The sequence below is a fragment of the Fistularia commersonii genome, chromosome 3 (assembly GCF_037954325.1).
Source record: "Fistularia commersonii isolate RoL2024-O1a breed Wild chromosome 3, RoL_Fcom_v1.0, whole genome shotgun sequence".
In the NCBI taxonomy this organism is placed as follows: Eukaryota; Metazoa; Chordata; class Actinopteri; order Syngnathiformes; family Fistulariidae; genus Fistularia; species Fistularia commersonii.
The window spans coordinates 9,375,490-9,391,308 of record NC_141286.1 but is presented as its reverse complement, the minus strand read 5'-3'; the positions used below and the strand labels follow the sequence as shown (position 1 = coordinate 9,391,308).

The following is a 15,819-nucleotide window of genomic DNA, read 5'->3' as shown; positions in this document are numbered from 1 at the left end:
GGGAGCGGGCGGGTTTTGTCTTCGCCACCCTCTCGGGTGTGATATCACTCATTCATCACGGTCGACATTATCTTCCCTTATCGTGTTTCTGCCACTGCAAGCCTCCCGTTGCACGGAATCTGTCTTTATTACAAAAGCGCTCGCCAAAATATGAGCTTTTTTTTTTTGTTTGTTTTTTAAAAATTACACCCGGGTTTCACGGCATTCACGTCCCCGCTGACGTACGACTGTTCACCCTCTCATTCACGCGGCCCGAAAATGTAGGATCTCCAGAACCTCCTCAATGTTTTTGGAACCCCAGACTGCAGAGAACCTTCTCACTGTCATGGGTCTAGAAGACTTGTGAATGAGTCAGTGATGCTTTTTGGTTTCTTTCCACAATAGAATAGAATAGAATGTACTTTATTCATCCAAAAGCGTGAGAAATTTCAGTTTTATATGACAGAAAGTGGACCTTGCAATGGAAATTGCGAGTGAATTATGAGTTAAACAGTTGAATAAAAATATATATATATACTGCTCAAAAAAATAAAGGGAACACTTGAACAACACAATGTGACTCCAAGTCAATCACACTTCTGTGAAATCATAGTGTCCACTCAGGAAGCAACACAGATTCATTTTGACTTGTTTTAAGGACATTACATCAAAGTTGGAGTTTGTTTTTACACTTTAATTTTGAGTGTGATTCCTAATCCAGACCTCCATGGGTTGATACAATTGATTTCCATTGATTATTTTTGTGTGATTTTGTTGTCAGCACATTCAACTGTGTAAAGACCAAAGTATTTCATAAGAATATTTCATTCATTTAGATCTAGGATGTGTTTTTTAAGTGTTCCCTTTATTTTTTTGAGCAGTGTATATATATATATATCAAAAAATCTGAAAAATATAAACACTCCTGTGCGAAAATGGAAAACATCAGCAGAGAAGAGCAGCTTACAGCAGCAACAACAGAGTGGATGGATGAGTGAGGGAATGAATGAGAGGGTAAAGAGTTGTTTATCTCTATATTGAGCTCCGTGATTGGTCCATGGGGAACCCCGTCTCGTCCAATGAGTGCCGGGAAAGGCTCTGGTCCGCGAGTGAATGAGTGAATGAGTGAATGAATGAACGAGTTCAACAAATTAGAGTGGCGCTGGTTTCAAAAAGGCGACATTCATGTATTCACGTTCCCTGCGTTTGAGAAAACTTTTCTCACAACAAGTTGGTGTTTCCGACAACGCGGTAAATGCTGCGTCTCGATGACATTCATTACATTAATCCCGACCAAATGGGTTCTCCGGATGGTCTCTTCTTCAAGCTCCTCCAACACTTCACCCCCTCACTCCCGCCCTGTCCATTTATCTTACTCTCCGCGAAAAGACGAGCAGCAAACTCCCCGTCTTCCCTAAATTGTTTTTAAAAAGGAGGTCTGCGTGGGTTTTGGGTGCTCGCCTGAAGGCGCTTCCCCCGGAGCCATCTCTCTGTCGGGATCGTCGGGAAAAAAAAAAAAAAAAAAAGGATTTATAGCGTACGTTCTGCCGTGACCTTAAACGGCGGGCGGAAGGGACGGGCGGGAAAGAGGCGAACCCAGAGACGGGGGGGGGGGGGACGAGACGAGACGAGGGAGGGGGCTGCGTTTTTTGTAATCAAGAGGAGGCGTGTGATGAATGGAGTGAATCAGTTGGAGAGATGGTGTGTTTCTGCGCAATCCGTCTCCCGGTTAAGTTTCCACCCCTCCCTCCCTCACCGTCTCACCCTCTCACACACCCCGCCTCGATCTCGACGGCCAATTCGGATTCCTGCCGTGGGCGGAGGCGCGACACTTAGCGCCGTCACTGCCGGGTCGTCAGGTTCCCGGAGACAAAATTAGGTGTGAATGAAGTCGGGTGTTTCCGGCGGGGGCAAATCTCCAGCCCCGCCAGGGCTCGTGTGTGCAGGTGCGGATGATGGACGGATCTTCGGAGGCTCTCGGTCATCCGGGTCCTGGTGAATTCTTGTGGAAATCTTTTTGAAATATATAAATAAATAAAAAAGGATTAATATGAAGGACTCGTCCCGCCAGACGCCGGGAATCACGCGGTCCCAGGGAAGTAGTTAAGAGTTTACAAAATGAGCATGTCATGGGGGTGCTGAACACGCATGGGTAGACATCATGTCAAGTCGCTCTGAGTGTGTGTGTGTGTGTGTGTGTGTGTGTGTGTGTGTGTGTGTGTGTGTGTAGTTGACAGCCATTTCCCTAGAAGCCCTAAATTCATTATTAATAATGGGCAGGAAGCTGGATTCGTTAAATCCAGTTGGCAGACTCACATCTAGCTACTTCGTGCCAGTGTGCCGTGCTGGAAGTGCAACTATTAGAATTTGTCATTCATTCATTCATTCATTCATTCACTCACCCATTCATCTATTCATTTTATTCATGCTTTACCTGTCCTGCTCCCGGGGTTCAGCTGTTTGGGGAGATCTGATGATGGACCGGTCAGCTGTCAATCAAAAGGTCCCCCAAAAAACACAGTCATTCACACTCACTGAAAAAAAAAATCACCCATTCATCGTCTATTCTATTCATTAAGCTCCCAAGTCCAAGCTGACCTATGGTATTTGACAGTTGAGCTGTCAATCAAAAGTCATCCAATCATTCACTCTCATTCACGCCTCAGGCCAACGGATTCAATCATTCATCATTCTTGTCGAAATCGTCCTTGCGTTGCAACTAGACTTGAATTTCTTCTCTTGCAGATACTTCAGCGCTCGTCCCACAGGCTTCCTCAGTTCGGACGACCTGTGGAGAGTTTGCGAATATAACCGAATATAACCTTAGGGAAGGGTTGATTGGCAGAAACTACATCAAAGGGGGTGATTATGCAAACGGAGGTTGTTTTCTTTGGGTACAAATATGTAATTTTTCCATCCAGGTAACCCAAAAGTTGACCCGTGGAGAAGAATTCAAAGAATTCACCATGACCTAGATGACTGACAACCTCCACAGATATCTTCAAGTGTAGAAATTCAAGCCCAGTTGCCACGACAAGAAGATTTTGATAAAAATGATGAATGAATGAATCCGTTTTCCTGAGCTGTGAAGGATTGGATGTCTCTTTTGACTGACAGCTGAACCATCCGTCGTCAGATCTCAGCTTGGATTTGGGAGCTGAATGAGCAGAATAGAAAATGAATGGGTGATTTTTTTTTGTCAGTGATAGTGAATGATTGTGTCTTTCGGGGCTTTTTGATCGACAGCTGAATAAGATGAATAAAATGAATGGATGGATGGGAGAGTGAATGAATGAATGAATGAATGAATGAATGAATGACAGATTCCAATGGTCGCACCTCGAGCACGGCACACTAGCCCCAAGTAGCTAAATGTGAGTTTGCCAACTGGATTTAACAAATCCAGCTTCCCGCCCATTATTAATAATGAATTATAGGCTTCTAAAGAAATGGCAGTCATCTACACACACACACACACACACACACACACACACAGATATACACATTCAGAGCGACGTGTCCTGATATCTACCAACGCGTGTTCAGCCCCCCCATGACATACTCATTTTGTAAACTCTCAACTGCTTCACGGGGACCATGTGATTCCCAGCATCTTGCGGGATCAGCCTTTCATATTAATCTTTTTTTTTATTTATATATTTCTTCTTTTTTTGGGGGGGGCGGGGGGGTCTCTGGGCGATGCATCCTGAAAGATTCATGAGTTTCCAATTACTCGCTTTAAAGGGTGTTTACAAGTCCCCAAAAAACACATGCAATACAGTCGGGATGACATAATCTATACTAAAAATAAACATATACATATATATATATAAATGTGTACAAATATGAGGATTAATAACTGCCTTCCCTGCATAGCAGCAGCTGTACCAGCTATTATTTGCAACTGTTGCCGTTGGTAGATAATGACAGAGCAGGCGCGCTGAGGTTTGTTTTCTTTGTTTTCAGTAAAACCGCTCTCGAATGTTGCTAATTGGGAAGGCGTGACAAATTACTTCTGCTTTTTATTTAATTTATTTATTTGGGCATTTTTTTTTTATGATTATCTCGGAAAACCAACCTCGTGGATGTGGTTCGTTTGTCTTAATGAAGTCGGTTTGTCGCGATGGCGCCGCATCACCCCCCCCAACCACCTCCACCTCCACCGCCGCAATGATTTTCACCATTTTAAGCGTGTCTTCATTAATGACCTCATAATTGCCGTGGCAACATGTGGAGCGCTTTCAAGATGACCATCACAATAAATTAATTGCTGAATCGAATAACAATGAGGTGAATCCTCATCGGGGGAGAAGAAGGGCTAGCCCTGCCTCTCGCCGCTATACCTCCCCTGTCGTGACGCCGCATGAATGCATGAATGCATGAATGCATGAATGTATGAATGAATGAATGAAAATTTTTTTTTTTTTTTGCACCAGAGCATCAATAAACCCGTGTTTGCATTTTACACCGAGCATCCCAAGCAGATCCCAGTCAAATCACATGGACACATTTTTTGTTTTCGTTTCGATGTCGGAACGCGGGTATTACTCGGGCTGCAATCGCAAAGAATATCCAGTCGATATCAAAATATTAGGTATCGAGCCTCCGGGAAGGCATCGACCACACTGCCAGCGGAGGTGACACGCACACACACACACACACACACACTTACAGAAAAACACCTCAGGTGTAATAGATGTGCAATAATAAACATATTGCTGAGTGTGATGCTGGATTGTCACCGTAGCTCCTCAGATGGGTTTTATCAAGATAGTTATTTGTCTCATGTGTTCGCAATTATTGATTTGAGCCCAGTTCTTGAATGAATGGTGTACCATGTATATAAATATGTATCTATTAATATATGTATATATCTTCCACGAGGCTTTTGTTCATCTCCATCATCCGGCTGCAGTGAAGGCAGAGAGTCAAAGCGTCGACCGCAGGGATGCTCTCAAGATCACACCGTGTTTGTTGTTTTGTCTTCCCACACACACACACACACACACACACACTCACATACACACACATGCACTTGTGGAGTGTGTGTTGTCTCAACAAGCTCTGCGAGAGACGATCTAATCAGTCTTAATAAAATGGCCGTGCTGTTTAAAACAACAACAAGGAAGAAAAAGCTTTAGGATATTGGAAATTGTTATGAGAACGTGTGTGTGCATGAGTGTGTGTGTGTGTGTGTGTATGTGTTTTTTGGGGGGGGTACAGTGCAATTATGCGCTTGTGAAGAGGTCATCTCACTGTTGACTCTCAGTCACTGCTGAGAGCTGCTCCATAATTGCTGTTGTAATTATTCACATTTGCCAGCCAGTAATTCATAGTCACCTTCAAGTTAATCTCACACACACACACACACACACACACACACACACATACACACACACACACACACACACCCCTAGAAATGGTCCCTCCGCTATCTCTCTCCTCCTTTATTTATGATTTTGTCAATCACAAGAGTGCAGCAATGTCGTTTTCACAGCAGCGTTCCTCTCGCATCTGTTAGTCGCTGCTGTGAATCAGGAAACTATGGCGTTAAATAAGTGTATTCTACAAAAACCAATCCTCCCCGCCCGACCTATCCCACGCTTTTCATTTCCCGCCGCCGCCCCTCGTCACCGTCACGCTCGCTTGCGCCGCTCCTTCCTTAGCTCCTCCCCACCGCCACCTCTCCCTGGAGTCACCTTGTTTCCCTTGCTCATCAATCTCTGCTCAACAGGCTCCACGCCCCCCCCCCCCCCCCCCTCCCAAAATCTTCACCCCCCTCCCCTCACCCTCCTGGCGGACTAAAAGGCGGACTTCCTGTCCGTGCCCGCTCCTTCCTGTACCGCAGATAGAAGCTCCTGCGCGCTGATCCTTCCTGCACATCCATCATTAGCCGTTTTCCAGGCATATCTGATCTTGGGTTCCCTTCAAAATAAAAGCATTGGATCTTTTTATTACAGGGACGAAAAAAAGACATGTTGATTTATGTGATGTTAACATAGAATGCAGGATATGAACTGATAATTATGGGATGGAGCCAGAGGCGTTTTGTCCATTCGTTGCGCAGCGCCGCTTTGTGGGGAACCGTGACTTTTCGGGGCGATTTTCAGTCAGGTTGAGATCACCCCGGGTTCTCTCAATGTCTGTCGAGTGAGAAACGTTTTTTCCAACACTTAAGGGAGAGCTTAGCACATACTTTCGTCATTATGTAACCCGCTCAGGCACGCACATACGTGCTTCGATATACGGGTCAGATGCGCTTCTCTCCTCATATAAAGATATCTGAAGGTAAACTGACAATTCGCCCATGAATGACTGGTCTGTGTAGATAACTCACTCGTGAACAATCTTAGATGTAGCTTCTTTGTAGCTTGAGTAGCTACGGGGAACATCGCTGTGTTTATCTCGCCACCCGTTGGTTACAAGTTGTATTGCAATGTCATTTTGACAAGACAAATTAAATTTTGATGATTGTCCCCTCACCTTTTACCAATCTGGTGGCTCACTTTTGTCAGTCACCACTGGACGGAGCCTAGCAAACCGGTTTTATTCTAGCTTCTGTCTGCGGCGTCCTCATGCGAGACGCCGCGCCGCCGAGATGCTCGAGACGGCCTGGTTAGCATTTCTGCCGCCATCGGCGTGTGAATGGGCAAAAGCCATTTAGTATCGACGCTTTTGAAACCAGAAGGTGTGCACAAGCAGAGGTCGTATGTTTGCGGACCGCCTTATCTGGAAAGGTAAGCTAGCCTGGGTTTAGCTTAGCATTCAGAAGAGGAGGGTGGGTGCTGGAGAGGAAGAAAATAAGCTTATCCCTCCGCAAAAAAAAAAAAAAACATCCAAGTACTTCTTTGCTGACTCCGCCATTGTTGCTTTTTCCAAAGGACTCCCTGAATTCATCCTTCCGTGGAGTGAAGGTTGATTTTTTAAACCCCTTTACCGCCTCCTCCTCCTTCACCTCCTCTTCCTTTTCCTTCCATCTCTCCTGGAAAAGGCCTTTCGTCATTAATTTCCCTTTCGCCCTCTCCTTCCTCCCTACGCTTCTTTCATCCTCTCCTTTCCCTGAGCCGCCGCTATCACCCCTCCTCCTCCCCCTCCATCTTAGATTACCTTATCTCTTTCCGCTCCCGACGACTTTTTACATCTCCTTCCTCCATCGCCGCTTTGAAGCGCCGAGGTCGGGCGACGGATTCCCGAAGACTTTCAACTCAAGAAAGGACTTCGGGCGATGGCGACTCTCGCGGTCGGGCGCTAATGGAGAGGCGGTCGCGAGGAGAGGAGGTGAAAGCGAGAGCGAGATGGAGGTGGGCAGAGAACGGGTTTGTTTTCTCCTCTTGCTGTCGAGAACCCCGAGAGATGATGAAAGATCTTTGATGCGCGGAGTTTCCGTTCCCACCCTTGTTACTTCTCCGCTTTGTTTTGCTTCTCTGTCCTCCGGTTGTTTCCAATTTTTTTTTTTTGTTTGTGCTCATTTTTTTTTCTTTATACGTATTCATTCTTTCCGTTTGTCAATTTGCATTAGGCGAAGATAGATCGGTGGGGGTGGCGGCCAGGAGGGAACGCGAAACTTTTTCCCCCTCTGTCGAAAAGTCGACGGCACGCTCGTCAGACGGCGCCGTGCCGTTTGAAGTTGGGAAGATGACACTTAATGACGGGCGGATTGATGCCGGCGCGGCTTTGTGCTCGTGGGCGGGTGTAATTACAAGCGGCGGAGTCGCTGTTTAATGTGCACGCCGGCTGGGACGCGATAGATCGCATTTGCTTAAATAATAAATCTCTTTAAAAGTGGGTTCTCTTTCCAAAACTTTTCACCCCTTTGTTTGTGTAAGAAAACCATCATTTTTGAGGACGCTTGTAGTTAGCGTTAGCCTAGCGATGCACCATGTAGCTGACAGCACTACTTGTATTACGTGCACTAGATCTTCTTTTACCCCATCTGTGCAATGTTGGGTTTTCTAATATGTCAGGATGGAGACGGTTGTCTTAACCCGACGGAGGACGAAGTTCCCATTTGGAAAGAACCATCAGGTGGAGTGTGTGTGTTTTTTGTGAGCGAGCGGAGGGTGTTATTAATGGCGCTCCCCCGCCGATGAAGCGGTCAGTAAAATTCAGCAGGCAGCCCCTGGATCGTGCATCACTGGGCGCTCCAGATGGAGAGAAACTGCCCCCCGAGTGTTATCAATTCCGGGGTTCACATCTGTCTCCCGGAGCCGGCAGTGAATTTGTAACTTCTGTGTGAGATGGAGACGTGACGGACTCAAAAAAAACCCCGATACACCCTCTCCTCGGGGAGGCCTCCGCCCGACCCCGCTAGGGGGATGCCGCTATGCGTTTTTTTTTAGTATCGAAAACATAAATTAAACACTTCATAAACCGCCTCCCATTTGCCGGCCGGACAGTAAAATCAAAGTGGTTTTCTGTCCTCGCTTTTCTCGTGTTTAATGACTCCTAAAGATAAAGACTCGTTCCCTCCAAGGGCCTTGTTTCTCCGCTCTGTGAATGCTATCGTTGTAGCCTGACCTGCAACTGACTCGCCGACAATAGACTTCTCGGTGTCATAATGTCGACTCCGGTTCCCAGAATGCGGTGTTGGCGACAATGTAACCCCGTTTTTTTAGCCCCGGCCCCCCCATCTGTCCTCCGAGCAAATTAGCATCGACGTCTGAAGCGCGGCTCCTAATATTCTCGCCGGATCTGGCACCGAAGTGCCTGCTTGGCGGAGGCAGAGCTGGAGCCACCCAGTGGGAAAACAGTGTTTTTTTTTTTTTTGTCAGTGAGTAAAAATAAGGGCTCTGTGGAAATATAAGAGGGATTTGTGGGTGTGTGCGTGAGGGACGAAGAAAGTCTAAAATCCAGTGCTTTCATAAATGCATTCTGGAGAAATCTTTTCGAGGCGCAGAAAAGGGAACGCAAAGGGCAGTCGCATATCTGCACCGTCGTCCCGGCCCGCAATCCGATTATCTCCCATCGATCCCGGCGGCGCGGCGCCGACCATCTCGGGGGAAAGTGGATCAGGAGAAACATGGCGACAGCGCTCCTCTTCGGAGTTGTGGACCGGGTTTCGGACAAAGAGTGCAGATGGTCCAATGATGAAAAATTGATGCATCTAATTGCTGGTGCAGTCACTTGAAGAGCAACACAGGGTGGCGGAGTATCCTAGTCGTATCCTCCAGGTCACAAAAGAGTTCTCTCTTGGCTGTGAGAGCGTCCAGGCTCCAGCCTCTGGTCTCCAAAATCCAGTCTCCAATCTTTCGCCTCAAGCCTCTGAATTCCAGCATCTAAAATCCAACCTCCATCATCCAGCCTTCCAATCTCTAGCATCCATCATTGACAAGCCACCCTCTATTGTCCAACATCCAAACTCCAGCCTTGACTTTTAAACCCTCCAGTGTATTTACCGTGATTGTTTGAGTTCATAACTTCAGCAAGTGAGTGCCTGAATGGAGCCTTTTGTCGATATTTCTCGGCGTTAACGCGAACGCTTAAGGTCCTTGAGTCTCCTTCCAGTGGAAGCTATGTTTTCAGAAAACACGACGTTATTCATCCCCCACCCCTGTAAAGTTTAACTGCCTTTTCTTAGTATTACTTAGGGGTGGGTCATGATTGACAGGTGGCCGGTCTAGATCAGACCCCTCCCCTCTGAATGTGACCCCTGCATGTGGAATCAATAAATATCATAGATGATGGATGGATGATCGAAGCTTTATTGTCAATTTCTCTACATGCACCAGACATACGGAGGGATCGAGAAGACGTTTTTCATAATCCCACTGTGCGCACGAAATAGTAAAGTGCAATGTTACATTCAACAGTAAACATTGAATTAGAAGATATGAAGTGCACACAGATACAAACTGCTAGTGTAGTGAAAAGATGACCAACATTTAATGGCATGAAGACCGAAGAGGATAAATATATCTAATGTGAGTATTGCGAGTAGCAGCAGGCTTTACTTTTGTTTGTTTTGTTTTTTGTTTTTTTACAGTTTAGTGTAAAAGGTCAGTAAATAATCATACCATATGCCATAATAGTATACGGTACAATAACAGCAAGATGGTTTTTTTTTACATTTCAGCGCAAATTAGCGGCTGGTGGGGAAAAAAAAAGTGAAACTATAACCATTTCTTTGTATTTTATTAATCCCTCACGGGGAAATTCTCTCTCTACATTTAACCCATCATGGATGAACCACGAGCAGTCGGCTGCTGTCTATCAGCGCCAGGGGAGCAGTGTCTTTCTCGACAACACTTAGACAAACCAGGAGGGCCGGGAAATGCACCAAGAATGTTTAGTTCCAAGGTCAACCTCTACCTCCCGCGCCCTATATGTCGATATATTGCGATATATTGTCTGAGTCCGGTCTTTTGGATGCGTGGGGAGGTGGGGTTCGGCATGTAAGAAGCTGTTGGTGAGTCAGGGGGAGCTTCTCCGGAGCTCTGGTATCTCCGGTACCAGGAAGCTGAGCAAGGCTTAATGCGAGGTGCTTGGCGTCGCTCACGGTATCTTATTCCCTTCCCCGCCCAGATCTGCGATAAGGAGTGGCATTACTACGTCATCAACGTGCAGTTCCCCGTGGTGACTCTCTACGTGGACGGCGTGACCTACGACCCCTACCTGGTGACGGACGACTGGCCCATCCACCCCTCGCAGATCGACGTGCAGCTGACGGTCGGCGCCTGCTGGCAAGGTAATCCTCTTCCTCTTCCTCCCCCCTCCTCCTCGCCGTAAAATGTGTTAATCCTCCAGGTGATTAGAAGCCAGACCGTGGCGTGAAGTTGAGTTAATCAAAACTTTGAAATGAGGTCCCCGCCGCCACCGTCGCTTGAGATTTCAGAATACGCCTGATATCTTCATATTTAGAGAGCGGACCCTTTCCCCCCCCCCCCCCCCCCCCTTCGGCCTTGAACAAAGTGATTTCAAAGGACGCCCGCTCTATCGTTGACAAATGATTGAACCGGTCTGAATGGAGTCGTACAATTAAACCGTCCTCCAAAATGGATAGCTGCCGCTAATTGCACAAGGGTAGCCGAAAGGGCGCTCTCTCCGCGGGCTGCGCAGCGCGCCGTTGATTTGATGGCCTAAATGAGGCTGCTCAGTGATGCTTAGCCCCAGATAAAAGAGTCAAGATATCTTTTTGTGCAGGATCAGGAGCAGGTCATTCTGGGTGTTACTTTCATCCGCGGCGGGGACAACCCCCCTCACTCATCCTCTTCGACTCCCGTTCCTTTCATCGAACACCGCCAGCCTTTCGAGGGATTAAAAGGGGGGCCTTGAATAGAAGAGGCGAGTTCAGAGAGCGCCGCTTTTCCAGTTTACGGGGCTAAGCCTCGGTGAGGAGTCTCAGAGCGGCGCAATCATCTTAACATAACCATTAGCCACGGCAGATTGCTTTCTGCGAGTTGATTGCGAATGTGTTACCTGCTCCCGCAGGCTTGGGTTTAGAGTGGCGGGAGTCACGGTTTGATGTGGCCTCGCAGCCAAGGAGCGATGGGCCAACAGACAGGACGGACTTTGCAGAAATAGGTGGCGTAATTAAGAGGGATTTATCACTTCAAAACAGTGCGGATGCACACGACGGTCATATTTTGCCGTATTCATTTAGGTTTCATGATGTAATTTCACGCTTGGCAGACACTCTCACCAGCCAACCAGCGTGGTGCGACAGGAAAGAAAAAGATCCAAATGTAATTTGGAGTCGCCGCATCGGCGATATATAAACGCAGAAACAACCCAGGCGCCGCGTAATAAGATGCGGAGGACCGTCTACCTGACGTGAGGAGCTGAAAAACATACGCCGGTGGGTCTTCATCAACACGTTGAATGTAAATTCATACGGAGCATCTACGGCAAATTGCTTTTCACGGGCTGCGAAACCATGGCAACGGCAACACCCCGATGGCCCGCGGGGTAAAGCAATGAAGAAATGGAATGAAGATGCCTGGCGCTTGTGCCTGAGCGCGGCCCATCTGGGTCGCGCCCGTCATTTCATCCCGTTGAGGGACGAGAACTCCGAGATGCGGCGAGTAATACCGACGCTTCCATTAAGATCCGATGGCGGTTCTATCTGGGTGCTTTAAGCACAGGCGCCACACTCGTGCAGATGCCTGGGTTGGAACCAGACACCAAACGCAAGAACTTAAAGAATACCACGAGTACCAGACTGTACTGCTCAAGGTGTACTGTGCACCAGGTACTACTTCATGTATCTGCGTACCCAATGGAAAGGCTCGGACTCATGAAGAGTACAAGTACATGTCCGAGACCTTTCACTGAGGGAAGATTCTTGGAGAAAGCAGGCGATAGAGTGCAGTACTCATTGTTGAATCTTGTCGTGGCAACTGGACTGGATTTCTGAGAAGCTTTTTCAGTTCTGCCGCACCCTGGCGAGTTCCCAGTATATACCTGCTGAGGTCGGGGATGGGCGTCGGTCCATATTGAGGTGGCTTGTTAGGTTAATGAGTGAGCCGTTTTGCAGAAACGTGGTCTAAATAACATATGCATCACTCGGGGAATGAAGGTACAAAGTCTGGGGAGTCGCTTGAGTTAGAATCTGAACAGGAAATTATATAGAATTGTATAGATTACATCAAACAAAATAAACATGTTGGATCACCTGGGCTGAGGCAAGCCAGGGCCTGGGTTGGCTCGTCGATCTACCCATATGGTTTGTAGGGCGCAGGTGGATCTGGTACGCGGGTCTGTCCTGGGATGGATCTCTGTATGTGCAGTATGTTGTTGCCATGACAAGATCCGACAACCATGACCTGGATGAGAACCTTCACAGATTCTGCTGTATAGGTACAGCAGTACAAGTAATGGTCCAAGTTTTTCAGTTCTACAGTATTTACTTCCTGGACCATGTTGAGATGGCTTGTTCGGTAGTTGTACCGGTAGTAGTACAAATACAAGTTTTGGCTCAGGAGTTTATAGCGGTAGTCTTGAAACCCATCATTCCTGGTTTGATTACCCTCCTCCTAAATTGTAGTGACACTGAAGACACCGAACCCCCAGCTGCTCCCCTGGCGCTGCTCATACAGCTGCATATTGCCCGTGGTTCATGCAATGGTCGAATTTCATGTATATATAACTGAACGTGACAGTAAAGTCCTTTCTTCTTCTTTCTTCTAATTACTACACATGTATAACATCTGAACTTGCCCCAGTATGGATGCACACTACTGCGTTAGTTCCTTCCCACGGAAGTACTGTCTATTAGTTTTCATAGAAGTGCGACCCTCTGTTACTTACACACCTCTGATTCGTACATGCAAGTGCACGGCATCAGGTATAATGACAAGTTGCACATACACACTTTGAGTCTGTTCTTGGTACTTGTTAGTACAAATCATCACGAAGGGGAAAAAAATACAATACAACCTTGTATTGCCGACAGCGGGGCGCAGTTGGACTCCAATTCTACGACAAGACGTGTCGCAACTGCCCATCCCTCTCCTCTCACCTCTGGGAGTAAGTGCTGCTTTTGCAGTTTTCACACAATCAGCCTTTATTTACCCTCCGACCTGGCAGAGCGCGCTCATCTTCCTCGCCCGGGAGACTCTCGCCTTCGCCAGCTCCGCCTTCTTTTCTTCTTCTGCCGATGTGTAAATCAGAGAGTGAGGGGCGGCGTTAGCATAGCGAGCTAATCGCAGCGGTGAGCTTGGCGGGAGGCGGTTTTAATTTGTCTGGTGTGTGTGTGTGTGTGTGTGCGAGCTATGCTGAAAATGTGTGTGCACAGGTGCTTGTACACAAGGACATGAACAAAACAGCCTCATAATAAGTGCGAAAAACCGTCTCTGTGGCTTCCCAAAACCGAGCGGAGACACGGCTGCCAGACGGCCTCTTCAGTTGGTGCTGCTCCCTTTTTTTTTTGAAAATGACACAAATACAGCTGAGTTTTGAAAAAGAAAAAGGAGGCAGGGAGAGAAGACCCGCCAAGGATTTGGAACAGGCGCGGGGAAGCTGACATCGCGCAAAAAAAAAAAAAAAAAAAAAAAAAAATGGGCCGCCGCAAAGCGGAGTGATCAGCACTTTCATCAGCCGTATCATTCCCGCTCCGCCGCGTCCCATTAATCCCTGCCTCCCCGTATCTTTAGGAAACGTAACGACGCCTAAATTCGCAAATTGATAACGCCGGGGGGTCCGGAGTGGAGGGGCAGGTACCCCGGGGGACCGAAGAGGAAATGGGTACATTTTTAAAAAGTGTGAAGGTTTGATAGTTGTATTCAGCTAAATGAGCCCCTCGGTGTCAGACCACCCGCTGTATTTATAGGAAACAAAAAATAGCATTTTTGCAAATCGGTGTCAACATAAATAGAGGGAAAGCTTTAAATGTAAACAAGCTATATCCCATTAACCCCTGTTGAACATCCATGAAAATACTGAAACAATATGCTATGACGTCTTGGGTTTTATTTACAAGCTACCGCCTCTCTGAAACAAGGTCCTGGGTTTGATTCCCAACCTCTCTATGTTCTCACTACATCTGAGTTTTTTGATGTTTTTTTTTGCCTAAATCAACATATGGCTTAGTTGGTTTTTTTTTTGGGGGGGGGGGTCCAGAAAAATTGAAAAAATGACTTTGAAATGTTGATATGTCAACACTGTGATCGACTGGCGATCGGTCCAGGTTGAAATCCGCCTGTCGCCCGATAGTAGGATTGTAAATTAATGAAACTTGGCTTTTCACGCCATTCATAGTCTTGACAACGCTGTTAAATGACACCAATGAAATGAATCTGCTTGTATTTGTCGCTTTATAAACTCGGTTTGTTTTTTCAAACGCCGCTCAAAGCGCGGCGGTCCGATAACTCCGGCTGTCAGGAACAGGTTTTCCCCCTCTTTGAAAGCTCGGCGAGGAAATCCAGAGAGTCTCAGTCTTATTAATTCAGTGTGAAGAAAAATTGAGTTTAAATATGGAAAAATGCCACGAGCGGAGGACGCACACGGATCGGGGGAACTCAACGGAGCGGCTGCTGATGAGACCAAGGGTCTGCTGTCAGACGCATGCGGTTGATGCGCTCAAAATACCTGGATTAGAAGGACATTTCACCATTTTTGAACCATGCAGCTGCATTTTTACAATACCCCTATTCATTCATTCATTCATTCATGCATTATCCATACTGCATATCCTGCAGTCAGGCTTGCAGGAAGCTGTAGAACATCCCAACTGGCAGGGATCACCCTGGACCAGGCATCAGTTGATCAGATTCAGCCTCTCATTCACACATCATGTAGAGAAGGGGTGAAGACACTTTTTCGCCTTGTGAGATACTGTTCAAATGACCATGTGAAAATGATCTACCTCCACTGAAAATGCTGACTTTGTATTAATTTATATATCTACTGATATACTTAACACAAAAACATTTGTGGATCTTGCATAACTGCATGAAACCTTATGGCACACAACAACAGAGTACTTTTTTTGTTTAATACCTTATTCTGATGACTTGAATGGAGTCAGCAGCCTAGTTGGAGTTAGCTATGAGAAAGATGACGCTGTCCTGACAGTTGGGATTTTAGTTCCTTCACCTTTCTCCTTCTCGGCTCACTTTTCAGAGGGAAGTCAGTGCCGTAGTTTTTATTGAACAGTCTGAAAATGACGCTCCACATTTCCCTTTTTCCGCATAGCAATGGCAGACCGGCAGATGAGGCAGGCATATGACATAGTAAAAAAAAAAAGTCCACCTCCCATTCCGTAAGGAAGTGATATGTTTTAGTCTTCTTACTTGGTCCAGCTCTCCCATTCATTTTTATACCCATAAGCTCAAAAGACTTAAATCGGAGGCTAAGTCGCTAGCTTGCTAGAACGCGCCGATATGTGCACATGCGCAGTGACGC

The 15,819-nt window shown here is 46.7% G+C and overlaps 1 protein-coding gene across 1 annotated transcript in view; it reads left to right on the top strand.

The window, feature by feature from the left end:
* The window catches only part of LOC147235431 (calsyntenin-2-like), a 193,347-nt gene that overhangs the window by 161,516 nt on the left and 16,012 nt on the right, over positions 1 to 15,819 (top strand). Inside the window, exon 9 of the mRNA XM_086143552.1 lies at positions 10,501 to 10,663. Coding sequence (XP_085999678.1) covers positions 10,501 to 10,663 — 163 coding nt within the window. The remainder of the gene's footprint in view (positions 1 to 10,500; positions 10,664 to 15,819) is intronic.